Raw genomic sequence first — 22,361 nt, forward strand, 5'->3', positions numbered from 1 at the left:
AACGTGCGACTTTTGGAGCTAACGAAGTGCTGCGGTCTCACGGCTTTAACTCGGATGTGCTCGCAAAAGCCTTGCATAAGCTACTGATCATATTCTCTCTTCTCGTATGCTCCCGGAAAGAGTCGTAAAGAACACCGACTGTACGGCTGGTTCATTCCGTCATTATATTGGTTATTTGGTTTGAAGAGACTTGGCGAGATGACGATATCAACTTAGGCTGTGTGCCCCAAGGTTTACATAACCGACGCTGACTGTCTTCTGTGGCTGAATAAGCATAAATTGGGCGCTGCTTACTCACCCCGGCCATGCAGGTGAAAGGTAGATTGATTCAACGACGACAAGCATTTTCAGCAGAAATAAAGACTAGTTCTGGACGTTGACGCCCTGGGAACCCTGGGGAGAAATTGTGCAAACCACGGAACAATAACTTATCAAACTCAGCTGAAGAGATACAGTTATAAGCTAGGCTCAGCCTCATATACGATTTCAGCTCGGAGGGTTTTGCACACTGCATTAGTGGCTCAATGGCTCCTGTAAATAAAGAAACGGACCTTAAGAAAGGCGAGGATGGGACCGATGTAAACAAGAAGGCACCGCTGATCAAACGTATTCGAGACTACAAGCTTTATCCACGAGCGCACGAGGCAAACATATCCGTACGCGATCCGTCCATCAGAACTTCACGAGTTGCGTTGCTTCGGGCAGCAGCTAAGAACTTTGTCATCCTGCAGACTTTGTTCTTTGCCCTGTTTTGTTACATATTCGGTGGATTGTACAGGCAAAACAGCCTTACCAAGAATCTCAATGTAGTCTTTGTGGACTACGATGGGGGCGTCATTGGCGAGGCAGTGCGCTCCGCGTACGGGCAGCTGCAAGGCGGAAGTTTTCCAACGCTACAGGAGAAATTGCCGGCAGAGTATCCAGATCCTTCAGCATTGAGAGAAGAAGTGTGCCGAATCAGGTCCTGGGGCGCTTTGTACATCAGACCTGGATCGTCCGACGCTGTCCAGAAAGCTCTTGCTGGCGGCCCTGAGTATGATCACGAGGATATCATGGCATACGTCTGGAATGAAGCTCGCTACAGCGCCATAGCTGACAGCGGCGTGTCCGCAAACATGCAACTCCTTTCCAACACAGCTCGTTCTGCGTTTGCTGCGCAGACGAATTGGACCAGCATCATTCGCAGCCCAAGCGAGAACACATACGCTACATTTGCGAGTCCGTGGACGTTGGTGAGCGACAATATTCAGCCGACCACGCAGGGAACGCGCCTTGTGTACAACACGCTCGTTGTCATCCTGCTCATGATCCAGGAGTTCTTCTACCTTGGGACCTTGAATCAGCTCTACGACATATTCAAGATTTACAGAAGCCTAAACCCGCATCGCATAATCGTCTTCCGTAACTTGATTTCCTTATCATACTGCTTCATCGGCTCGCTTAGTGTAACGGGTGCCATTTGGATCTTCAAAACTGGCTGGCATGTCAACGGCAACCAGTTTGTACTCACGTGGATGGTGCTCTGGCTGTTTGCTCACCTGAATTTCCTGACGCTAGACGTTTTTACCGTGTGGTTGCCACCACCATTTGTGCCAATGGCTTTGATCACGTGGCTAATGTTCAACGTGACGTCCATCCTCGTGCCATTTGAGCTTATGTCGGACTTTTACCTATGGTCTTACGTAAGTCGTTTTGCAACCGTAAAGTGTCTTCAGAATCGATGCTAACATAGATACAACAGGTCATGCCCGCCCATGAAGTATATAACACGTTGGTTGATATATGGTCCTCGGGCTGCAATCCCGTGCTTCGCTATTCTCTTCCTATCCTGTTTGCGATAGAAATCTCCTCCTTTATCTTGTCCGCCCTGGGAATCCACCGACGCTGTCACTACGCTATTGTAGCTGCAGAGGCGGAACAGCGCGCGGCGAACGATCGCCTCGAGGCCGCGCTCGCGTTTGATCGAAAGAAGCGTCGTGAAGAAAAGGAGAAACTTGTTCACGCTGCCACTACCCTCACTTCTGGGCAAAGGGGTGTAAATGGCGATATAGTAGAGGATATTGGGCGGACAAGCGGCGAAATTAAGGCAGCGGCCGCTGAGGATGCCGAAGATCGTGAAGAGCTGTCCAGTCTGTTCAGCGATGATCGGAAGAGGCTGGCTGCGATTCCAAACTACGGCTTTGGACCGAGCTTCGGATTTGGGCTGACTTCTGGAAACATAGGCAAGGAAGAGGATGGTGGAGAGCTTCAAAGGCGCAGGACTTTCGCCGGATTGGGTTCAAGAAGGAGAGCTTCCATAGTGTGAAGGATGTTTGGAGGAGACCAAGCCAAAAACAGCAAAACATAGTGTATTAAATCCTATGAGTAATTTAGCGTTCTGCTTCCATTTCGAACGACCAAATTAAAAGGGGTTTTTATGCAGCATATTGGCGCTGTTCATGTACATGTTCATCTCAAGGTCCCCAACCGTGTTCCCCGAGCGAGGCGTCCTCAGTCCATATGTCGATTGCAGGATATCGAAAAAACCACTCTGCACTATTCCAAGCAATACAGAACATTCACCATCCAATACCTAGCCTATGCTCCAACTTCTGTAGTCACAACTCCTCTCTCGCCTCGCCCTCGTCCGCGGAGTCGGCAGCAGCTGGCTCCTCCTTGGGCACGCCCGCAATGGAGACGAGCTCCGTTTCAAAAATGAGCACTGAATTGGCCGGAATTGGACCCATGGATCTGCTACCGTACGCCCACTCAGGCTGGATGGTCAGCTTGCGCTTCTCGCCGGGGCACATGTCCAGCAGGCCTTCATCCCAGCCCTTGATGACCTGACCCTTTCCGACAGTGAAAGACAGCGGTGTGCCACGCTTATATGATGCGTCGAATTCAGTGCCTGTTCATGTTTGTCAGTAGGCTGTCCTGACGTCACATCTCAAGTGGGGTGTTTTGGACGCTCTACGAACCATCAGATTCCAAGGTGCCTCGGTAGTGGACATCAATCTTGTCCCCACGCTGTGTCTTGCGTTTACACGCGACCTCTTCGGTGACCTCAATATTCAGTGGCTTGTCGAGGGCAAAGGCGAAGGAGGCGAAGAGTAGCGACGCAGCTGCGAAAAGCGATGAGGAGCGCATGATTACTGTGATTGGCTGTGGTATGGGGCGTCAATGTTTCAATCGGATGCTCAGCAGGTCCTTCTTGAGAGGATAAGCTTATCAGGTTGAGACTTTTGATAGTTGTTGTTCTGCTGGAAGTAGGTGGTGATGGTCTGGGAAACGTTGGCACCAATTCGTCAGCTCTGGGTTGAGCTCCTGTGGCTGGTCAGGGACGTCTCTCAGCCGCCCCCACTAAACCTAGCGCCCGCACCAGCCACGCTGGTTGGGGGGCCTCCGCCTGGCCACGGGGCCTGGTCGCATGTCAAGCATCACGCTCAGCTTTATGAGCCTCATACCGCTCTCATATTCCGGACGTGAGATACACGTTGCCTTTCCGCTTCCTTACCCGCCTATCGAACCATGACCAAGAATATTCGCAAAGCCAAATCCATGGGCGCAATGCGCCGCTCCAGCCTTGGAGAGGTCAAGACCTTACAAGAGGTGTGCTCAGCACTCACCCACATCGGTCGACCGTACGGGCGCCAGCAGTCGTCCCTGCAGCCTGAAGCAGAGCGAGCGAAACCAGATGATCCATACCCGCAGAATCCTAAGCGTGTTGCATTCAAGGAGCTTGGCGCCATGGCACAAGAAGCCATACGCGACTCCATATTGGCGCTTCCTTCGGTGCCAACTCACACGCCTACTTCAGGGACACGCGCTGCGGTCTCCAAGCGGAGCGAAATACCAGGCTACAGGCCGTATCGATTCTCAAAGGACCCAGCTGCCTACACTCAGCCGTTTTGCGATTTCTTGACCGAGAACCCGACTGTCTTCCACGCCGTCTCCGCCGTTGCTGCCGAGTGTACCGCCGCGGGCTACACACAACTGTCCGAGCGCTCTGAATGGAACCTGGTGCCAGGCGGGAAGTACATCGTTACGCGTAATGGCAGCAGTCTCATTGCTTTCACCGTAGGCGACGATTACAAGCCCGGCAACGGAATGGCCATGCTAGCAGGTCATGTGGACGTACTCACGGCAAGATTAAAGCCGATACCAAAGCTGAGAACAAAAGCAGGATATGTACAGCTCGGTGTGGCCCCATATGCAGGCGCGCTGAACAGCACCTGGTGGGATCGTGATCTCGGCATCGGCGGAAGGGTGCTTGTCAGGCACGCCTCGGGCAAGGTTGAATCGAAGCTGGTCAGTCTACCCTGGCCGATAGCGAGGATACCGACCCTGGCGCCTCATTTTGGTGCTGCTGCAAATGGTCCATTCAACAAGGAAACGCAGATGGTACCTATCATTGGGCTTGACAACAGTGATCTGAGTGACTTCTCCAAGTCAAGTTCAGATGACCCCTCTTTTGATTCATCATCGTGTCTAGGGGGTGCAGGTTCCTTTACCGCTACGCAACCAGAGCGTCTTGTAAAAGCGATCGCAAACGAGATCGGCGTGGCCGACTACTCCCAAATTATCAATTGGGAGCTGGAGCTCTTCGATATACAGCCCGCGCAAACAGGTGGCCTGGACCGCGAGTTTATCTTTGCTGGCCGCATCGACGATAGACTGTGCTCTTGGGCTGCCGTACAAGCCCTCCTCAATACGGATACCAAGGGCAGCGGTATAATAAAACTCGTGGGCCTCTTTGACGACGAGGAAGTTGGTTCATTACTTCGCCAGGGCGCTCGCGGCAATTTTCTACCAATGACCATTGAGCGCATCGTTGAAACGTTCGCCTTCTCAAACGTGAGCAACACACTTGCTCGTACATATGCAAACTCTTTCCTTGTTTCCTCAGACGTCATCCACGCCGTCAACCCGAACTTCCTTGGCGCCTACTTAGAGAACCATTCACCCCGCCTCAACGTTGGCGTGGCAGTCACGGCAGACTCCAACGCGCATATGACGACGGATTCCGTTTCGACTGCAATCTTCCAGGCCTGCGCGGACAAGGCAGGTCAGAAACTGCAGGTGTTCCAAATCCGGAACGACAGTCGAAGCGGCGGAACTGTCGGGCCCATGCTGAGTTCTGCGATGGGCGTGCGGGCCATCGACGCCGGAATCGTCCAACTAAGTATGCATAGCATTCGCGCAACTACCGGCTCTCTGGATCCCGGACTTGGTGTGATCATGTTCCAGGCATTTCTGGAGCACTTTGAGAGTGTCGACAAAGATTTTTCAGCATTTTAGCTGCGTTGCAAGTAATGCTTTCTTATATACCAATGCTCGAAGCGGTTTTAGCGGCTATCCGAGTGTATTATGTGATGACATGCTCGTCTTCTTTCTGTGTATTTTCGTGGCGTTTGGGCTTGATTAGGACTGGAGCACTACTCTTGTAACCTGGTAGATATCTAGATAGTTCTGAACGCTAAACTTGCCCTTTCATAACAGTCCCTTGATTTGCAAGTAAGCGGAGAGTCGCAATGAGTACATTAATCCTGGTACCATCATGTATTGCATCATGGGCACCCTTCTGTTGTATACGCGGAATTCCTCGTCACACTTTTGATTGATGAAAAGTTAGGCCCACGATTTAAGCTTGCGTCGGGGGCTACAACAAAGTGCTTTTGCATCTCCATCTTGTCTCGAATGTCCTTGCAGAAGTGTCCTATCCAGCATGGCCATCCTGCGGTGGTCGTCGTCAAGAGTCGTGTCCTCAAAACAGCCTACCACACTCGAAACCCCGCAAAATGACTATGATATTTTCTAGGCACTGAGTTATCTCCCTACATGGCACTCCTAGACGCCCAAAGGCCCCTGCAAGTTGTGAGCATAATTCCACTCGCGAACGATAACCGAAGCCTTTGCAACGACTCCCCGATTGGGACAACGCTGGTGGGCACAAGCCAAGTGCCGCGGAGTGCCTCAGCTACTTGGGGAAAAGGTTTTATTGAAGAGATAGTCTTCGCGCAGAAACGCTTTTCAAATGGGAGGGACTGAGTTTGAAGCTCTTGTTTTTGGTACATAAACTAGCGTCAACGTAGCTGAATTCTTCTGACTTATATCTTGGAACTGATTAGTTGGGACATTGAAGAAATATGCACACTTTGTGATCAATGAAGTTTAAGAAATAAGAAAAAGGGCCTAGGGATGAAGAATTGACAGAACTTTAGCTCCGCTCACAGCTAGCATACATACGAGAATGACATGTGCCATAAGGCTTTGAAACAAATTCAATCTCTTTTCCTGTCATTTTTCACTCTAGTATACAGCGCCGAGGTAGAGCGCCGAGAGTACGCTTGCGATGACGACAGTCCAGCCAGTTTGTTGAACCTTCTTGTTCGTGATCATCTTTCCGAGGTCCCACGTCAGATGCCTCAACCCGTTCAGACTGTGGAATGTGAAAGGTAGAGCCAAAGTCGTCTTCAGCAGAACCTTCGCGGCGACCGGCCACGCGGCAACTGAGGCAGCGACCACAGCACTTTCGAGGTGCCAGCCCATCGCGGGGGCGATTAGATAGCCGATGCCATAGAGGTAGAACAACCCAGAGAGCGCCACGCCCGTCACACGGTTGGCGGCCGAGGGTATCCAAGTTATCTGCCAGCGGTAGATGGAGAGGTGAGGGGAAACTGGTCGGCGCAGACGTTGTTTCGCAAGAATCTCGCCGGCGGCTTCTTTGGACACGTTCTGCGACGTCACTTCTCTAAGGGCGAACTTTTAGCCATCTGAAGCTCCTCGACACCGATCGGAGCATGGAGAAATGCGACTGTGGCGTAGATACCTTCTCTGCAAGAATCGCGTGCTTGTGGCCACCGCCGCGGGCGATGCGAAGGTGACGACACTGCTCGGGCGCTGGTTAACCACTGTGCTTGACATTAGCATGTCTTCCGCGTCATTGAAACATAGGCTGCAGCATACGCCGTCTGGTCGAGCTCTGTAACACTCTTTGGGCGAACATTGTTGATCAATTGCAGATGATGTAGCTCCAGAATGGACGTTGCCAAAGCAGCCCGCCAGACGTTGTGGAGGACGAGCGGAATCCCGAGGGCCGATCCGGGTACATGATCACGTGAAATGCTCTTAGCCAATCACCGCTGGGACATTACAGTCGGTCTTGTCAAGAGAGCTATTAGGCGCACCACCGAGAAATTCAACATAAGTTCATGTCGTGGATTGAAGTCTCTTGAGAAGAAAGTCGAAGAAGAGGGTTGAGAAGATGAAGAGAGAATTTGCACGACGATAGGCATAGGGTTCTAAATAAGAGCCTGAAGAGATCGATAAGTTACCAGGATAGCTTATGCAAAGATAGATCCTGCGAAATCATGAAGCCTTCTCTGTAGCAACTCGGCACATTCGTCCAACACATGATGATTCTATTCCAGCAATGGATCATTAAACAGAACCACGTTCTTCAATTCGTTCGCTTACCGTTGATCGTTCGCTGTTTCCAGCTGCTCCGGGTTCTTCAGAAGTTGGCCAAGGAATCGTCGAACATATCCAATCCGGCTTCTTCGTCTTCTGCTCAACGCTGCATTCCCATGCGCGAGCACCACCAGAAATGGGAATCGCATTCAACGAATATGCAGCATCTCCACCTCGTCGCCTGCGTCTGTTTCGTGAATGTGTATCCGGGCCGGAGCACGACTCGTCAACATGACGAAACTTGGCCATAAAGCCCGGTCTGATCCTCGCTATCAAGCCTCTTGCATCAGGCAACGACGCAGCAGTAAGGCCTAAGCAAAGTTCTACGGCAATAAAAGTGCTGACTTGACTACCGAACCATCTCTTTCCTGTAGAATCGTTGTAGCGATAGTTCATAATGATAAATGGGATCTGCAGCAATGCGAAGAAACATGCTATGATGCCGATCCCAAAAATGAACACCAGCGCAAGCCGCTGCTCAAGCTTTAACTTCTTGAGTCCCCAGACGTAGGGCAGAGGGAGAACGTATATCGCGGCATTAATTGCAGCATCGCCAATCGCGCCGCTATATGTGAAAGGGGGGGCGTCCGCACATCGGGGATTATGGTACTTTTCCAAATCTCCTCGGTACAAATCTGTGATGTCGTCGCAGTACACGGCAAGCACGACGCACAGCTGCAGACATTGTGCAAGACTGAACATAAGGAGGATCCACGAATAGAACCGTAGTCGAGAAAGCGTTCGCGGAAACAAGCGCAGATAGTACAGCAGCACACCCGTCCTTATGAAGAAAGCACTCAGAGCGTAAAAGAGACGTCGCTCGAAATAGTGAGTGTAATACGGCACTTGAAAGGCATGATCAGGGCCTTTTCTGCTTGCCCACCCGCTCTGGGACGAAAGTGAGGCCACCACTGCTCGCGCTATTGCGAAGAGTAGACCGAGGATGATGCTCAAATCATCCAGAGCGAGCTTCTTGTGGAGGGATATGCGCGCATAGATGCGTAAAGCGACCGCAAGGGATGCGATGAACGCGAGCAGAGCTTGTACTACAACGAGACCTACGTTTGCTGACTTCCAACTGCGACTTGGAAAAAGGTCATCTGCGGCCATAGCGAGCTCGAGAAGGGTTTGGTGAGATATATCATGTCGTCCGCGACATCCTCAAATAGGGACGGGAAGGGGGACTAGCAGCGAAGGAGACGAAAAGACCAGATATCATGAACGAAAGTCAGGACACAGGAAAGGCCTAAAATATGAGGAGTCCTATTAAGCTGAACAGCTGCGGTCGAAGCACGCTTGAAAATAATCCATTTTCGCAACCAATAAAGAAGAAATAAGTTTATTTTTCTCAGTCTAGGCTAGCCGCCATGGCGCATACTGACCATTATGTCGAGGCCGATTGATTCTTCGACTGGTGAAAGGGCGCTGGGTATATGTGAGAAGTCGACATTGTTCTCCGTTTGAGGACATGCGACTGTGAGGGATCAAAAGATCTCAATCACGTGCCACACTTCTCAGCCGCGCATCATGCTATAATAGGTCTAGCGGATGAAAATGGATCACGCTATACCATAAAAAGTATAGCTCTTCAGGCCGCGGAACGGGTCATGCCGCTGCCGTCATCGCTGTTCAGCCATCTCGTCCGCTTCGCGTCAAAGTCTTCTTGTCTTCTTCGTCGCTGCGTCCACTGCAAGGCGGACCGAAAATGCTGTGCTCGCTCGGAATTGTACGTGCAGGAAGGCCGTCTGCGAGACTGGCCGCAGCGGCAGCAAGGCGAGGAACAGCAGCAGCAGCCTACTTTTCAACTTCGCGCATCAGAATGTCGAACAGGTTGAGGATAGGTTTCGTGCCTGAGCACTTTTCGGTCAGTAGTTCGCCTCGTCTCGATGGCGCTGCCTAGGCGCTTTTTCCATCGCTTTGGTCGACTCGCTTGCGTACCTCGCCTTCGTCAATGGCAGAAATCTGACATGGCAAGCGTGCAGACACCCCTCCACTTTGCTCAAACTCGCTTCGGCCTCGATGCAGATCTCATAGAATACAAGTCTGGAACCGGTCATATGGTACAATCTTTCAAGTCTAACGATATAGATGTCGGAATTGGTCTCACCGAAGGTTGGGTTGCTGGACTTGGCAAGGAACAGGTCTCAAGTTCGCAGTCTCCTCTGCCGTACAGGATCGTGGGAACCTACGTCTCCACACCTTTGTGCTGGGCTATATCTACTGGATCCAAACGGTCGGAAATAAGTAGTGTTGACGATCTCAATGGGAAGAAAATTGGCGTGAGCAGAATAGGCAGTGGCAGCTATGTCATGGGCTTCGTTCTTGCAGACCAAGAAGGCTGGTTAAGTGACAAGGACGGCGAGCCCTTTGAAGAGTTTGTAGTGCTGAATGACTTCAAACAGCTAAGAGAAGGTGTGAACGCTGGTAAAGTTGATTTTTTCATGTGGGAGCACTTCACCTCGAAGCGTTATTACGACAACGGCGAGATCAAACGCATAGGCGAAATCTACACTCCATGGAGTAGTTGGAAGATTGTCGCATCTCCATCTGTAACGTCGTCGCAACTTGACCGACTGTTTGAAAGCGTGAACAAGGGCATCAAACACTTTAACGAACATCCGGACGAGGCCGTGCAGTATATAAGCACAAGTCTGGACTACTCGAGAGAGGACGCCACCGCTTGGCTGGATACCGTCAAGTTCCCCAACGATGTTACAGGCGTGGATGAGTCCGTGATTGGCAAGACGGTCGACATCCTAAGCAAAGCCGGGGTTCTTGACGCGAGCAAAGTGAACGCGAGGGATATGGTCGCTATATCAAGAAAGTAGTAAATGCATGCGTATCGTCTTTGTTAGGGAAAACCTTTATGAAGAGGCGAATTCTGACATGTCAACCTGGCCAAGCCGCCGAGGTGGAATAGCTACTATCACGCATTCGCAGCGACAGTCTTCTTTCCTCCGCTACTGATCAGATCCAGGAATCCCTTCTTACTCATCTCACTGACCTTTTCCTCCCTATTTCCTATGCCCACGACTCCATCCCGAACGGCTCCTCGTCGAGCCTCTTCTGCTCTCTTCTGCGCCTCCCTCACGGCGTTGAACAGCTTCACTACACCCCTCTGCGCTGTTTTTCTCAACTTCGCCTCCCTCTCCATGATCTTTTGCGTGCTCTCTTCTTCATTCTCCAGTCCCAGCACATCGCGCACCCTGCCCTTTTCCAAAGCCTTCTTTCTATCTGCCCTCAGCTTCTGCCGCACTTTGAGGTCGAGCTTTGACTCCGAAAGTGCCTTCGAGGTGGCCGCTGCGGATGCGCTCCGACTCAGAACGGGGTCAGAGCGTTTTTCCTTTGTAAGTTTCGAAGAGAGAATCTTGGAGATGGACGTTGCAAAGGCCGTGGGGTCGTTTCTCTTTTTCCGTTTCGTGCCGCCTTCTGTAACTGCGGTAGACGTCTCAGATATTTCAGATTCGGAAGAGGCACCAGTTATATCTGATTCTGCGCCATTTGATGCTTCCTCATCGCCGTCCTCGCCTTCGTCTTGAGACGTGTCATTGTCCTCATCCGCTACGTACTTCGGTGTATGTCTAGACGTGGAAGTTTGTGCATCTTCCTCATCTGAATCCTGCAGATTTACCGCCTGAAAATCCGTGGCCCCTTCATCCTCCTCGTCCGAGCTACTATGATACTCAGTCTGCTTCTTGAATTTGCGCAATTTTTTGGCCGGTCGTTCTCTTCTCGTGCGATCTTCGGCCCTTGGGCGCTTCAATATTGAGGATGCCATTCGATCTGTATAGATAGAATGAGCTGCGTGTGCTGCCGGCGAATTGGACTGGCTTTGAATCTTGTCCTACTGCAGCTGATTTTTTTTTGTCTTGGGATTGATGAAATCAGGAGCGGAGCGGAGCAGAAAGCGCCCGCAATTCTTGGCGTGTGGATTGTCCCCGCGGTGACATATTCCACACCAACACCTCTTGACATATCTCACCTCCCTACGACCTGAATTTTCCCCGCTTTCATTCTCATATAGTCCGCTGCCATGGTTCTTTCGGATTTAGGGCGTAAAATAAACGCCGCCGTCGCCGATCTCACGCGTTCACCTAATCTCGATGAAAAGGCCTTTGACCATATGATCAAGGAAATATGCAACGCGCTTGTCCAGGCAGACGTCGCCGTAAGGCTTGTCACATCTTTGCGGAAGTCGATAAAGGCTACCGTAAATTTTAAAGAGCTCGCACCGGGCGTCAACAAGAAGCGGATCATTCAAAAGGCAGTGTTCGATGAGCTGGTGAAGTTGGTGGACCCGCACAATGAGCCTTACAAGCCCAAAAAAGGAAGACCAAACGTGATTATGTTTGTTGGACTTCAGGGTGCTGGCAAAACGACAACATGTACCAAGCTGGCAAGGTGGTACGCTGCGAGAGGATTTAAAAGTTGTCTCGTTTGCGCCGATACGTTTCGAGCTGGTGCATTCGACCAGCTGAAGCAAAATGCAACAAAGGCCAAGATACCATACTACGGCTCGTTAACTCAGACGGATCCGGTACAGGTTGCAAGGGATGGTGTTGAAAAGTTCAAGAAGGAGCGCTTTGAGATCATCATTGTGGATACGTCTGGACGACATCGGCAAGAAAAGGATCTATTTGACGAAATGGTGCAAATCCAAAACGCTGTCAAGCCGGATCAAACCATCATGGTGCTTGACGCCTCAATTGGTCAAGCTGCAGAGCAACAGTCCCGGGCCTTCAAAGAGACGGCCGATTTTGGTGCTATTATCATTACCAAGACGGACGGTGCAGCAAGCGGTGGTGGAGCTATATCTGCTGTTGCAGCTACACATACGCCCATCGTATTCATTGGCACAGGCGAGCACATGACCGACCTTGAACGATTCTCTCCACAACCCTTCGTTTCTAAATTGCTTGGTATGGGCGACATGCAAGGGCTGGTAGATATGGTTCAATCACTCAAGTTGGATCAAAAGGACACCATGAAACACATTGCCGAAGGAGTCTTCACCGTGCGGGACTTGAGAGACCAGATTGGGAATATCATGAAAATGGGCCCCCTGTCCAAGATGGCAGGTATGATCCCTGGATTATCCAACATGATGGGTGGCATGGACGATGAGGAAGGCTCAATGAAGTTGAAACGTATGATTTACATCTGCGACTCGATGACGGAAAAGGAGCTGGACTCAAACGGTCAAATATTCATTGATCAACCTTCCCGAATGGTACGCGTGGCTCGCGGTTCGGGTACCAGTGTGCGCGAAGTCGAAGATCTGTTGACACAGCACAAGGTAATGGCCAACATGGCTAAGAAGATGAAGGGAAACATGGCGAACATGGAGAAGGCTAAGGGAGTCATGCAAGGCAAGAACAATAAGCAGCAACTGGAGGCTGCGCAAAAGCGATTACAGTCAATGGGCGGTGCTGCTGGACTGGGTGGACTACCAGGCGGCGCGGATCTGGCCAACATGATGAAGATGTTTCAGGGCGCTGGGGGCGCACCTGGAGGTGGGCTGCCTGCTGGCGGATTCCCGGGTATGGGTGGTGGGATGCCAGATATCGGCAGTTTGATGAAAATGATGGGACAGATGGGCGGTGGGGCCGGCGGGCAAGGAAGGGGAAGAAGATGAGCAGCGCAGCGAGAGAGATGGAGAAGGTGGAACAGGACGTACTTACAAACAGAAAATTTTCCCGCCCTCGAGATGGGCCATGAAGATTCCATGTGCTCGCTAGCGCGCTATGCGCTCCAAGGAAGCATTTGGCGCCAAGCCGGATACAACATACAGCTTCGGGAGAGATGGAAATCAAGGTGTGTATCGATGGATGTCTGCAAGACTACGAGACTCCTCAATCACCTGAAGCACTGGCACGTTGGATGTGGCAACAATACTTTAAGAAATTCAACGTGTCTGGACAATATTCATATGCTCTATATCGAGTAAATCAAATCGACTGCCACAACGATAAAGAAGATTCGTTGTATATAATAATTCCGAGCCTGTTCAAGCTCCTTCTTTAACACGCTAAAACGCTTCATATGCCGAGCTAATTCGTATGGCCATGCGAACGGCAAATGAACTACGGATATTAGCTAGCGCCAATTCGTCTGGAAACAGTCATGCACTTGACAAACAGCGAGGCTGAAAGCCATGTGCAAGAAATGGTTGGTACTCGTCGAGCATGCGAGTTTTGTGCCGCGTCATCAACGGCGATCTAATATTACCCCAGTGCAACCACATTCAGGCCACCTCTCCGCAAAAACCCTGTCAAGCTGACTCCTTGTCACAACGCAGGAAGCCAGAGATGTCCACATGCAATGGAAAACCCACGTGTAAGAACGCCGCCCGTGATGCAATGCTAGCTACAATCAAACAGAAATATGACCCATGCAGGGAAAAAATGGTGAGGTGAAAAAAAAAATCAGGAGCTTCGAATTCGACACTATCGATCCGCAGGTTGAGGATGAGGTGACGTATTTGTGGCCCTTGTCTTTCTCTTGAGCTCCACGCTCGAATACCACGCAGCACCCCCGAGGGCGAGCAACATGCCCGTTCCGTTGACGGTGTCGACACGCACGTTGAAAAGGACTATGCCGAACAGGACTGTCAGGCACTGCTTTACGTTCCCGCACACGGTCATTGTGAGAGCGCCAGCGACCTTGTTCGTCTGAAAGCTCGACACGTTTAGCATGAAAGCCAAGATACCGTTTCCCACGAGCGCGAGGGCGGCGCCTCTCGTGAAGTTCCCTGCATCGACCCATTCCTTGAAGGTGGGTATTTCGCCGCTTAGGGCTGAGATGGCGAGCGACTGGATTGCCGCAAGAGGCGACATGCGAGCCAGGAGCTCCAACGCGGGCAGGCTCAAGCTTCCCGTCATGAGTCTGTTGGTGGACACCGTCTTGACAGCCGCAAGTACGGCTCCTGAAAGCGTGCACCAGAATCCTAAAGCGGTGAAGTAGTAGTCACCGTAGGTAGTGAGTGCCACACCCGTGATCAGCGGGATTAGACTCAGGTATGTGCTCGTGGCGTAAGTGCGAGAATACATGAGGCGATAAATGATGATGGTGAAGACCGGAGTGGTGGACCTCATGATTTGGTGGAAAGGCACGGAGACCATTGCAAGCGAGACGTTCGACATGGCGATGTTGATCGTAAACAGAGCAGAGAAAGCGACGAGGATGAATTGCTCGCTGCGGTTGAGTTCGGTGGGTGTGAAGTGCCCACGATGCTGGAGGATAGAACAGCCGAGGGCCGCAAAACTTGAGTGGATGCAAGTGAGCAGCCACGGAAATCGAAACTATACCAGGACTATCAGTTTCTAGCAGGACCAGAATGTCGATTTTGTCTGAGAGCACTCACGGGTCCCAGCAGAGCCTTGTTATACAGAGTAAGACTGAGGTTGAGAAGGAAATACCCGGCAAGATAGACAATCTTCGTTTTCATGTTTGTTCGGTACTCCACCGCCAGCGGTGGCGCTGATGAGGCTGCGTCTGGCCTGAAGAATTTCTGTGCTTCGAGATCCTGCATGTTGTTCTCGTGCTCGGACTTTTCAGAGCTCTCGGTGTCGTCCATCTTGTCAGTAAGCAAAGGCTCCTCCAGAGGGATCTCATTAGGTGACATTCCCGGCTGGCCAGGTTTAAACGAGAAGAACGACAGAATGTTCATACTCAGAACGTCGTCTGCTATTAAGAAATTATCCAAGGGCGAGATGCTGAAGTCAATTGCCGCTGCTCCTCCAATTCAGAAAGTCGTGACGATAGATAGTTTCGATAAGATGCGGATTGATATCTCCGATGCTTTCTGTATAGGATGGCAAGGTTGTATAAGATCTTATCGTATGAATAAAGTTGCTGATAAGATTCGGGGACGAGCTGACCCACGCATATCAGATTGCAAATCTGAACAACAAAAGCAACTGATTTTTCTAATGGATCATGGAAAACTTGTGCCAAGAAGTCGCGTGCCTCTGCAAAGATGAAAACAACAACGATTCCCGGTACACTTGGCGATGAGGGGAGTCGTTATGCAGCTTTTCCTTCCGTGGGGTTAGAAATGAACGAACTGTACAGGCGAAATAAAATAAATTGGAAGAGGGAAAGAGACATGGGCAATGAAGGCTCAAGATTACGAAGTAGAACTTGGTCGTGCGACAGGCGATATTCTATACAAGAACAGGCTGGGGCGCCACCGTGTACCGTAATCACTTGGCAACGCGTCCATCAAGGCTCTGCTGATCAGGATATGCCCCATCCAGAAGCCGATGACGGTACAAGTCCAGGGATTTTGGCAGAGCACAGTGCCCTGTTGACGACTCTGACCAGGCTTCTAAGGGAAGTCAGGAGGGCCAGTGGGTCAGGGACGCATACGCATAAATCAAGATGCCAATGCTGAGCGGAGCGAATCAGACCTTCGCGGGCCATCAAAGTGCCTAGATAAAAAAGCTGGGCATCGCCTTCGAAGCCGGCACTCCGGAATACCATCAAACCGTGGCCACGCCAAGGTCGTTGTTGAAGGGCGACGAACGTGTGAACAAAAGTTATCGCGACACTTCGAAGGCCGCTGCCACGCCGCCCTTGTAGCCGACCTCGCAAGCGTCGGTCGCTTCACAACAGTCGTCGTCAGCAGATCAGTGTCGCCGTGAAAGATAGGGATGCAGAAAGCCGCTCGAACAGGATAGGCGTCCGCTTTGGATGACGCGCTTGGCGCCTGCTGCTGATCCTTCTCATCAACCAGCAATCAAGCCACGGGCTTGCGCTTGTGCCTGGTGGGTCTCTATGATTCGCCCATTCGGTGGACCAGGGGGGCGATGGGTCTCGGGAGTGCAACGGAGCGAGTAAATCGTTCAGTCCCGCCCACGAGGCAACTGGCGATACTGAGCTGTGGATGGATGACGAGCAGAGAAAGACTGGTCAGTGTCTCGCCTTTGCAAGCAGATGGCGGAGCTGGATGGTCGTTCGCGCGACTTCGGGGCGCACAACAACAGCGAGAGGAGGTTTATATACTCGTCCAAGCACAACCACTTACTCAAGACCCGCCGTGATCTTCCTTTTCCTTCGAAGTGTCGCCTGCTCCCGTCCCCATCCGTGGCTTTCGCAGACCAGGGACTAACTCTGAATGTACGTTCGCCTCAGCTCAACCGTCGGCCCCATTAAAACGTCGCATAGATTACCTCAATGGGGGGGCGTGACTGACAGTAGCTAGCAATAGTGTTGGCATACGTAAATCGTCATTCCTTGAAAACTCTCTGTGCCTTCGTGATCCCTGTTGCGGCTCGCTAGGCTGAGGTGCCCAGAAACTATTAAATCCGGCGTCTGCTCTATCCGACAAGGGTCAAAGCCAACGCTGAAAGTGTTGGCTTTGCTGGAGTTGGAATATCTCCGTCAAGGAAATCATGGAACAAGAAACAAGAAAATCGAGCTGGAACGTGAGGAAGATTTGTTGTATAGGTGCTGGCTATGTGGTACGTTACTTCTCGCCCCAAAGGTTGCCCGTCGTCTGTCCGCTAACCGTTATTCTTTCTATTCTCTAGGGCGGACCGACATGTGCTGTTATTGCAGCCAAAAACCCACACATCCAAGTCACAGTTGTCGACTTGAGCCAGACCAGAATTGACGCATGGAAGTCGGACAATCTTCCAATCTACGAGCCTGGCCTTCATGAGATAGTCACGAACGCACGAGACGGCGACGACGCTGGCCGTCAGCCTAACCTGTTTTTCTCTACCAATATAGAGACAGCTATCGCCGAGGCTGATCTGATATTTGTTGCTGTCAACACGCCAACGAAAGGCACCGGAACGGGTGCAGGCCGTGCATATGAGCTGGGATGGTTCGAGTCAGCAATCCGCAAGGTCGCTGAGGTGGCGACGAGTGACAAGATTATCGTTGAGAAAAGCACGGTGCCAGTAAGAACGGCCGACAACGTCCGGGACGTCCTTTCGGCCATTGCACGACCAGGCGTGCATTTCGAGATCTTGTCTAATCCCGAGTTTCTTGCCGAGGGAACAGCAATCCGCGACCTGCTGTCGCCAGATCGCATTCTGATCGGCTCCTTGCAGACGCAGAGCGGCATTGAGGCCGCCGAGGCTCTCGCCAACATTTACGGCGCTTGGGTCCCTCGCCAGCGCATCATCACACTCAACACATGGTCTTCTGAGCTCTCCAAGCTCGCCGCCAATTGCTTGCTCGCGCAGCGGATCAGCAGCATCAACAGCCTGAGCGCACTGTGCGAGGCAACCGGTGCCGACATCGACGAGATTTCGTACGCGTGCGGACTGGATTCGCGAATCGGATCCAAGATGCTCAAAGCGTCCGTTGGATTTGGCGGTTCGTGCTTCAAGAAGGATGTCCTCTGCCTGGTCTACATAGCCGAGTCGCTGCATCTTCCCGAGGTGGCCGGATACTGGAAGGGTGTGGTGGACATTAACGAATACCAAAAGGACCGATTCACAAAGCGAATTACTAGCCGTCTGTTCAACAGCTTGACGAACAAAAAGATAGCAATCTTGGGTTTCGCGTACAAAAAGAACACGGCCGACACGCGCGAAAGTGCCGCGATCACGGTCATGACTAATTTGGCTGCCGAAGGTGCGAAGCTCAGCATCTACGATCCCAAGGTCAAAGATGACCAGATCTACCAGGACCTCGAGTTGGCGTGCACATCTACTCAGGAGTACTGGCAGCTAAGGCCAAACGTGACCGTCTGCTCAGATGTGTATGCCGCATGCGAAGGTGCACACGCCGTCGTCGTGTTGACAGAGTGGGACGAATTTAGCAACAAACCGAGTGCAGGCTACAATGGTCCAAGACTGGACTGGTCGCGCGTGTCGCGCTCAATGCAAAGACCTATGTTCGTCTTCGATGGTCGCAACATCATAGACGCGACCGCGCTTGAAGAGCTCGGTTTTCGGGTAGAATGCATCGGAAAGCCTGGTTTTGCGGGTGTTAGCAGCGCACATCCGAGTCCGATCATGGCTCCCAAGAGAAGCCAGTCTCCTCCAGAGTTCAAGAGGGTCAACACCGCAAGCAGCACAAGCTGGAGCACGCCACGGTGGGCGGGGAGCAGTGATGATGGTTCGCGAAGCAGCAGACGAGGAAGTGAAGGGGCGAGCAGTGGGAGCGGTGGACTCTTGTAAAAGTAGAGTATTTTGATACCCTTTCATTTATCTCTCGCTAAAGGGAGACGCCGAAGGTGCGAGCTTGAACGCAAAGCGGGCTGCACGTAGAGAAGACGTGCAGAGACACATTTTACAGCTTTATTTAGGACGCAGTCGATATTTAATGATGCGATCAATCAATTTAGAGGCCAAAATGTGAAAGTTGGAAACATGCAACTTCCTTCTGGTACTGTCCTGTGTCTTTCCTGGGCGGATGGGATCCACTATAAGTAGCTCATGCGAGCACACTGATGAGCGTCGTAGAATACCGACTCATGATGGCGGTTATTCGCGTAAGCCGCGCATGCCGATATTCTATGTGCTCTCTGCGGCCTAGAGAATATCGTCCCCGATTTCCAGGAAGCCATGATGTATCCAGTCTACTGGGCACCGATTAGTACTACATTACGACGATTATTTCGATGCAGGTCCGTCTCATCGAGCTGTGCAGTTAGTGCTGGGCAACGTCCCAGTTGCATGTGAGATTAAAGAAAGGAGAAGATGAAAGAATAAAATCTCGACGGTGACTTCTGGGCAGCAGACCACTCACCGAAACTCTTCTCCACATCAAACCAAGCTTTTGTGATCAGTCCTTCAGCCAGGCACGCCTCTTCTCCTCCTTTTTCGCTCTCCTCTTGTCATTGAACGCCTTGATCTGCTCCTTTGTCAACTTCCGGTTGCGTCGCTCCTCTTTTAAGCTGCGTCCATCGTGGCTATTTGCGGCAGCGTCCACATCGAAGATGGCGCGCATTTGCCGCCTCGCCTTTTCTGCATCACTGTGCCTCTCAGGACCCAGGTCGGCGGCTTGCCATTTGCCAGTAAAGCGGTTGAAGCTGCCGGCCTGAGCGTACAGCTGGCTCGGGTCGGTGATCGTCGGGGCTTCGTAGTCGATATCGTCGTCAGGGTCTTTGTTGGCGAGGGCGTAGTCTGCGTTAGGGTCGTAGTCCCCGTGTATCGCGGGGTTGTAGCCTCCTGCAGCGCCTGTCGACCTGGTCGCTGCGGATGAGGATGCTGCGGTCGCGTCGCTGGCCGGCCCTGTCGCTATCGAAGCCGTAGCTTCGGGCACGCGTGGGTTCTCCCACTGTGACTTGCCAGTAAAACGATTGTAAAAGTACCATGCTTGCTTCGAATCATCCCACACTGGCTGCCAGCCGTCGTCCTCGGGGGTCGGTTCGTTGGGCAGCGGAGGCGGTTCTTCGTCTGGCAGTGGAGGCGCGTTTTCGTCTGAAGATCCAGCCGGCTTCTCAGAGGGCGGCGCGTTGCCCTCGTGGATCTCGCCGTCCTCTGACTCTGCCGGCACTGTGCTTGGCTTGGGCTCGTTTTCAGACGTGGCGTCCTCGGCCATGGAATGGACCAGCAAAGAATGCTAAGCGCTAATCGATACCGTCGTAAGTACGATGTCGGCAAAGCGATGCTGCTATAATGTAAGGGAGCAGGGAGTGAGGATGGCGGGCGACGGGAGCGACAGTCGACGAAGGGCGAAGAAGGATTGAGGAACGATTGATGAGTTTATATGTCTTGGTGACGACCAAAGGCTGCGATTTGCTTCATCCTCGGCCGGTTTTGCCTAGTCCGAATGCAGAAGGCGATCCACACGTCAACGAAGGTAAGTCGAGCCACAACACAACTTGCACGTGCAACACGGCAAACCCTCACCTTAGCCACGGGCTCACATCCCTCCGCTTGAATTTCGCTTGTTCCTCTGCCCTTCCCAGGCCCACCGAATCTCCTCATGAACGTGTCGCGGCGTCAGAAGCAGCGCAAGGTGCTGCTCATGGGCAAGAGCGGTGCCGGGAAGTCGTCGATGCGAGCCGTGGTCTTCAGCAATTACGTCGCCAAAGATGTTCGCCGTCTGGGTGCCACGATCGACGTCGAGCACAGCAACATCAAGTTCATGGGAAATCTCATGTTGAACCTCTGGGACTGTGGTGGGTACGTGTAGTCCGATTCACCTCGCGAAAGACCGTTGGTGTACATGACTGTGTCCAACATCAAGATCGCGGCTCAGAAGCCATGTGATGGCGCTTCTTACGAACCTCTCAAAAAAGCTTTTGATCTTGTCTCTCTTTGTACTTAGTCTGCTCACCATGGTGCTTGATTTAGACAGGATGGCTTTGTCGAAAACTACCTCAACAGCCAACGTTCGCATGTCTTTGGCTCCGTCGCCGTTCTTATATTCGTATTCGACATCGAATCTCGTGAGTTTATGGCGGATGTTGCCTCGTACCAGAACATCATCATGGCTCTCGAGGAATTCTCACCCCAAGCCAAGGTATTTTGTCTCATTCACAAGATGGATCTGGTCCAGAACCGTATGCGTGCCGAGCTGTTTGAGCAACGGTGCAGTGTCGTGCGAGAATCTTCACGCCGCTTCGCGGACGGGATCGAGTTCTATGCAACGAGCATCTGGGATCAAAGCTTGTACAAGGCTTGGACGCAGATCATCTATTATCTTGTTCCCAACGCGAACCAAATTGAAATGATGCTCCAGCGGCTTGCAGAGCTGATCGATGCGAAAGAGATGATCCTGTATGAACGTGTCACATGTCTTATGGTAACGAGGGTCACGCGCAGCGAGACTGAGAATCCGTACACAGACCGTTTCGAGCGCATCAGCTCCATCCTGAAGACACACAAGCAATCCATGGCGTACGTCCTCCACCAAGGTTTTTCCGCTGACAAGCTTTCGGCCGTACTGACGAAGCTCTGCAACAGAAAACACACTGGTATTCCTGCTGGCAGTGCCAACTTTGCTGAGCTGCAGATCAAAGCATCTGGCTTCATGTTCTTTATCACAAGGCTGACGGAGAACACGAATCTCGCCGGTGTACTCCCGCCGCACGAAGGTCTCTTCAACACCGCGCGCTTGAACATCACGCTCGCTCGGCCGAAATTTGCGGAGCTGGATGTAGGTGTGACAAAAAGATCGACTGCACAAGCTGTTACCGCGCCACCACCGGAGCCGTCGAGGCATGCGTCGGAAGAGCACATGGCGCGATAGTCATAGTATCACACAGCTTTGTAAGTGCAAGGCAGGACGATTAATGACGACACGCGGATACCACTGTACTACTACTACTTTTTTTTTCTAACGAGGAAAGAATACGAAATTGAAGTAGACACGGACGTTTGAGAACCCTTAAGCTGCCGACGAGGACGCTTCAGCTTTGCTGCAGTCTTTACACCATTTCCAATAGAAACGTAAGGTGCATTATGTGACCTAGAAGCTCAGGGGTCGTGCGAGACGAGCAAGCTGTTATGTGTACCGCCGTTCATGGGTCATGGCTCAGCGGAGTTGACCATCTCACCCATTGAGTTGCGGCATGATCGATGTGCAATACTAGAGCTTTGCTTCAGCCTAGCTACATGTATATATATACTTACACACACATATATATATACATGAAGCGAAGCCCGGCGACTTGTCACTTTGTGAGGGGACGTTCGTTGATTAAATGCATAAGCCTCACTGCATCCGTAGCCGAACAAATCGGAATTTAAATCCTTGGTTTGTCGACGATGCCAGCACATGACTCCAGCGAGTCCAACCACCAGCCATGACGCAGTCCCCTGGACGGCTCGTGTTTCGCATACACGAAGAAGCTTGATCCAGGCTCGTCTTTTGCAACAGACTTCAGGTGATGACACTCCTTTTCTGCGATAATCCTGCAGTGCTTGGACAGCGCAGTGTTATTCGTTACGGATTCTTACCATAGTCGAGCATAAAATGGTGGTAAATAGGGCAAGCAGGCG

At 51.7% G+C, this 22,361-nt stretch overlaps 12 protein-coding genes across 12 annotated transcripts; 6 read left to right on the forward strand and 6 right to left on the reverse strand.

Moving 5' to 3' along the window:
- The first annotated feature begins 111 nt into the window (after positions 1 to 111).
- On the forward strand, positions 112 to 2,426 carry PV09_01920 (uncharacterized protein). The gene is made up of 2 exons (XM_016354879.1): positions 112 to 1,682; positions 1,742 to 2,426. Exons 1-2 carry the CDS (start codon positions 525 to 527, stop codon positions 2,303 to 2,305), a joined length of 1,722 nt encoding a protein of 573 aa, XP_016216895.1. The 5' UTR covers positions 112 to 524; the 3' UTR covers positions 2,306 to 2,426.
- On the reverse strand, positions 2,335 to 3,327 carry PV09_01921 (uncharacterized protein). The gene is made up of 2 exons (XM_016354880.1): positions 2,958 to 3,327; positions 2,335 to 2,887 (listed from the first exon to the last, which is right to left on the reverse strand). Exons 1-2 carry the CDS (start codon positions 3,124 to 3,126, stop codon positions 2,598 to 2,600), a joined length of 459 nt encoding a protein of 152 aa, XP_016216896.1. The 5' UTR covers positions 3,127 to 3,327; the 3' UTR covers positions 2,335 to 2,597.
- A 94-nt stretch (positions 3,328 to 3,421) lies between these two features.
- Positions 3,422 to 5,525, forward strand: PV09_01922 (uncharacterized protein). The gene has a single exon (XM_016354881.1). The coding sequence runs from the start codon at positions 3,508 to 3,510 to the stop codon at positions 5,275 to 5,277; it is 1,770 nt and encodes a 589-aa protein (XP_016216897.1). The 5' UTR covers positions 3,422 to 3,507; the 3' UTR covers positions 5,278 to 5,525.
- Positions 5,526 to 6,017: 492 nt separating this feature from the next.
- Positions 6,018 to 7,042, reverse strand: PV09_01923 (succinate dehydrogenase, cytochrome b556 subunit). Its single transcript, XM_016354882.1, has 3 exons — positions 6,946 to 7,042; positions 6,809 to 6,890; positions 6,018 to 6,730 (listed from the first exon to the last, which is right to left on the reverse strand). The coding sequence occupies exons 1-3, from the start codon at positions 6,983 to 6,985 to the stop codon at positions 6,289 to 6,291; spliced, it is 564 nt and encodes a 187-aa protein (XP_016216898.1). The 5' UTR covers positions 6,986 to 7,042; the 3' UTR covers positions 6,018 to 6,288.
- A 377-nt stretch (positions 7,043 to 7,419) lies between these two features.
- Positions 7,420 to 8,559, reverse strand: PV09_01924 (uncharacterized protein; the record flags this gene model as incomplete). Its single annotated transcript, XM_016354883.1, has 1 exon — positions 7,420 to 8,559. One exon carries the CDS (start codon positions 8,557 to 8,559, stop codon positions 7,420 to 7,422), a length of 1,140 nt encoding a protein of 379 aa, XP_016216899.1.
- A 540-nt stretch (positions 8,560 to 9,099) lies between these two features.
- On the forward strand, positions 9,100 to 10,440 carry PV09_01925 (uncharacterized protein). Its single transcript, XM_016354884.1, has 2 exons — positions 9,100 to 9,313; positions 9,432 to 10,440. Exons 1-2 carry the CDS (start codon positions 9,155 to 9,157, stop codon positions 10,275 to 10,277), a joined length of 1,005 nt encoding a protein of 334 aa, XP_016216900.1. The 5' UTR covers positions 9,100 to 9,154; the 3' UTR covers positions 10,278 to 10,440.
- On the reverse strand, positions 10,260 to 11,314 carry PV09_01926 (uncharacterized protein). Its single transcript, XM_016354885.1, has one exon. The coding sequence runs from the start codon at positions 11,225 to 11,227 to the stop codon at positions 10,376 to 10,378; it is 852 nt and encodes a 283-aa protein (XP_016216901.1). The 5' UTR covers positions 11,228 to 11,314; the 3' UTR covers positions 10,260 to 10,375.
- A 107-nt stretch (positions 11,315 to 11,421) lies between these two features.
- On the forward strand, positions 11,422 to 13,575 carry PV09_01927 (signal recognition particle protein SRP54). Its single transcript, XM_016354886.1, has one exon. The coding sequence runs from the start codon at positions 11,483 to 11,485 to the stop codon at positions 13,082 to 13,084; it is 1,602 nt and encodes a 533-aa protein (XP_016216902.1). The 5' UTR covers positions 11,422 to 11,482; the 3' UTR covers positions 13,085 to 13,575.
- PV09_01928 (uncharacterized protein) lies at positions 13,359 to 15,776 on the reverse strand. The gene is made up of 2 exons (XM_016354887.1): positions 14,813 to 15,776; positions 13,359 to 14,750 (listed from the first exon to the last, which is right to left on the reverse strand). The coding sequence occupies exons 1-2, from the start codon at positions 15,116 to 15,118 to the stop codon at positions 13,896 to 13,898; spliced, it is 1,161 nt and encodes a 386-aa protein (XP_016216903.1). The 5' UTR covers positions 15,119 to 15,776; the 3' UTR covers positions 13,359 to 13,895.
- Positions 15,777 to 16,494: 718 nt separating this feature from the next.
- Positions 16,495 to 18,783, forward strand: PV09_01929 (uncharacterized protein). The gene is made up of 3 exons (XM_016354888.1): positions 16,495 to 16,569; positions 16,655 to 16,913; positions 16,983 to 18,783. The coding sequence occupies exons 2-3, from the start codon at positions 16,845 to 16,847 to the stop codon at positions 18,585 to 18,587; spliced, it is 1,674 nt and encodes a 557-aa protein (XP_016216904.1). The 5' UTR covers positions 16,495 to 16,569; positions 16,655 to 16,844; the 3' UTR covers positions 18,588 to 18,783.
- Positions 18,580 to 20,119, reverse strand: PV09_01930 (uncharacterized protein). The gene is made up of 2 exons (XM_016354889.1): positions 19,159 to 20,119; positions 18,580 to 18,988 (listed from the first exon to the last, which is right to left on the reverse strand). Exon 1 carries the CDS (start codon positions 19,951 to 19,953, stop codon positions 19,195 to 19,197), a length of 759 nt encoding a protein of 252 aa, XP_016216905.1. The 5' UTR covers positions 19,954 to 20,119; the 3' UTR covers positions 18,580 to 18,988; positions 19,159 to 19,194.
- Positions 20,120 to 20,250: 131 nt separating this feature from the next.
- Positions 20,251 to 22,087, forward strand: PV09_01931 (uncharacterized protein). Its single transcript, XM_016354890.1, has 3 exons — positions 20,251 to 20,540; positions 20,712 to 21,257; positions 21,324 to 22,087. Exons 1-3 carry the CDS (start codon positions 20,341 to 20,343, stop codon positions 21,607 to 21,609), a joined length of 1,032 nt encoding a protein of 343 aa, XP_016216906.1. The 5' UTR covers positions 20,251 to 20,340; the 3' UTR covers positions 21,610 to 22,087.
- The last annotated feature ends 274 nt before the right edge of the window (positions 22,088 to 22,361 follow it).

The sequence above is a fragment of the Verruconis gallopava genome (assembly GCF_000836295.1).
Source record: "Verruconis gallopava strain CBS 43764 unplaced genomic scaffold supercont1.5, whole genome shotgun sequence".
Classification (NCBI taxonomy): domain Eukaryota; kingdom Fungi; phylum Ascomycota; class Dothideomycetes; order Venturiales; family Sympoventuriaceae; genus Verruconis; species Verruconis gallopava.

Excerpts from the sequence above, each read along its gene's own strand:
- PV09_01923 (XM_016354882.1), bottom strand. The coding sequence starts at position 6,985 with ATGTTCGCCCAAAGAGTGTTACAGAGCTCGACCAGACGGC. Across the intron at positions 6,891-6,945 it reads ACAGAGCTCGACCAGACGGC|TGGTTAACCAGCGCCCGAGC; the intron begins GTATGCTGCAGC and ends TGTCAAGCACAG. Across the intron at positions 6,731-6,808 it reads ACGCGATTCTTGCAGAGAAG|AGAAGTGACGTCGCAGAACG; the intron begins GTATCTACGCCA and ends GTTCGCCCTTAG.
- PV09_01920 (XM_016354879.1), top strand. The coding sequence starts at position 525 with ATGGCTCCTGTAAATAAAGAAACGGACCTTAAGAAAGGCGAGGATGGG. Across the intron at positions 1,683-1,741 it reads ACTTTTACCTATGGTCTTAC|GTCATGCCCGCCCATGAAGT; the intron begins GTAAGTCGTTTT and ends TAGATACAACAG.
- PV09_01927 (XM_016354886.1), top strand. The coding sequence starts at position 11,483 with ATGGTTCTTTCGGATTTAGGGCGTAAAATAAACGCCGCCGTCGCCGAT.
- PV09_01925 (XM_016354884.1), top strand. The coding sequence starts at position 9,155 with ATGCTGTGCTCGCTCGGAATTGTACGTGCAGGAAGGCCGTCTGCGAGA. Across the intron at positions 9,314-9,431 it reads TCGTGCCTGAGCACTTTTCG|ACACCCCTCCACTTTGCTCA; the intron begins GTCAGTAGTTCG and ends GCAAGCGTGCAG.
- PV09_01931 (XM_016354890.1), top strand. The coding sequence starts at position 20,341 with ATGAACGTGTCGCGGCGTCAGAAGCAGCGCAAGGTGCTGCTCATGGGC. Across the intron at positions 20,541-20,711 it reads AACCTCTGGGACTGTGGTGG|ACAGGATGGCTTTGTCGAAA; the intron begins GTACGTGTAGTC and ends TGCTTGATTTAG. Across the intron at positions 21,258-21,323 it reads ACACACAAGCAATCCATGGC|AAAACACACTGGTATTCCTG; the intron begins GTACGTCCTCCA and ends GCTCTGCAACAG.
- PV09_01921 (XM_016354880.1), bottom strand. The coding sequence starts at position 3,126 with ATGCGCTCCTCATCGCTTTTCGCAGCTGCGTCGCTACTCTTCGCCTCC. Across the intron at positions 2,888-2,957 it reads AGGCACCTTGGAATCTGATG|GCACTGAATTCGACGCATCA; the intron begins GTTCGTAGAGCG and ends AAACATGAACAG.
- PV09_01926 (XM_016354885.1), bottom strand. The coding sequence starts at position 11,227 with ATGGCATCCTCAATATTGAAGCGCCCAAGGGCCGAAGATCGCACGAGA.
- PV09_01922 (XM_016354881.1), top strand. The coding sequence starts at position 3,508 with ATGACCAAGAATATTCGCAAAGCCAAATCCATGGGCGCAATGCGCCGC.
- PV09_01928 (XM_016354887.1), bottom strand. The coding sequence starts at position 15,118 with ATGAACATTCTGTCGTTCTTCTCGTTTAAACCTGGCCAGCCGGGAATG. Across the intron at positions 14,751-14,812 it reads ACAAGGCTCTGCTGGGACCC|TTTCGATTTCCGTGGCTGCT; the intron begins GTGAGTGCTCTC and ends GTCCTGGTATAG.
- PV09_01929 (XM_016354888.1), top strand. The coding sequence starts at position 16,845 with ATGGAACAAGAAACAAGAAAATCGAGCTGGAACGTGAGGAAGATTTGT. Across the intron at positions 16,914-16,982 it reads GTATAGGTGCTGGCTATGTG|GGCGGACCGACATGTGCTGT; the intron begins GTACGTTACTTC and ends TCTATTCTCTAG.
- PV09_01930 (XM_016354889.1), bottom strand. The coding sequence starts at position 19,953 with ATGGCCGAGGACGCCACGTCTGAAAACGAGCCCAAGCCAAGCACAGTG.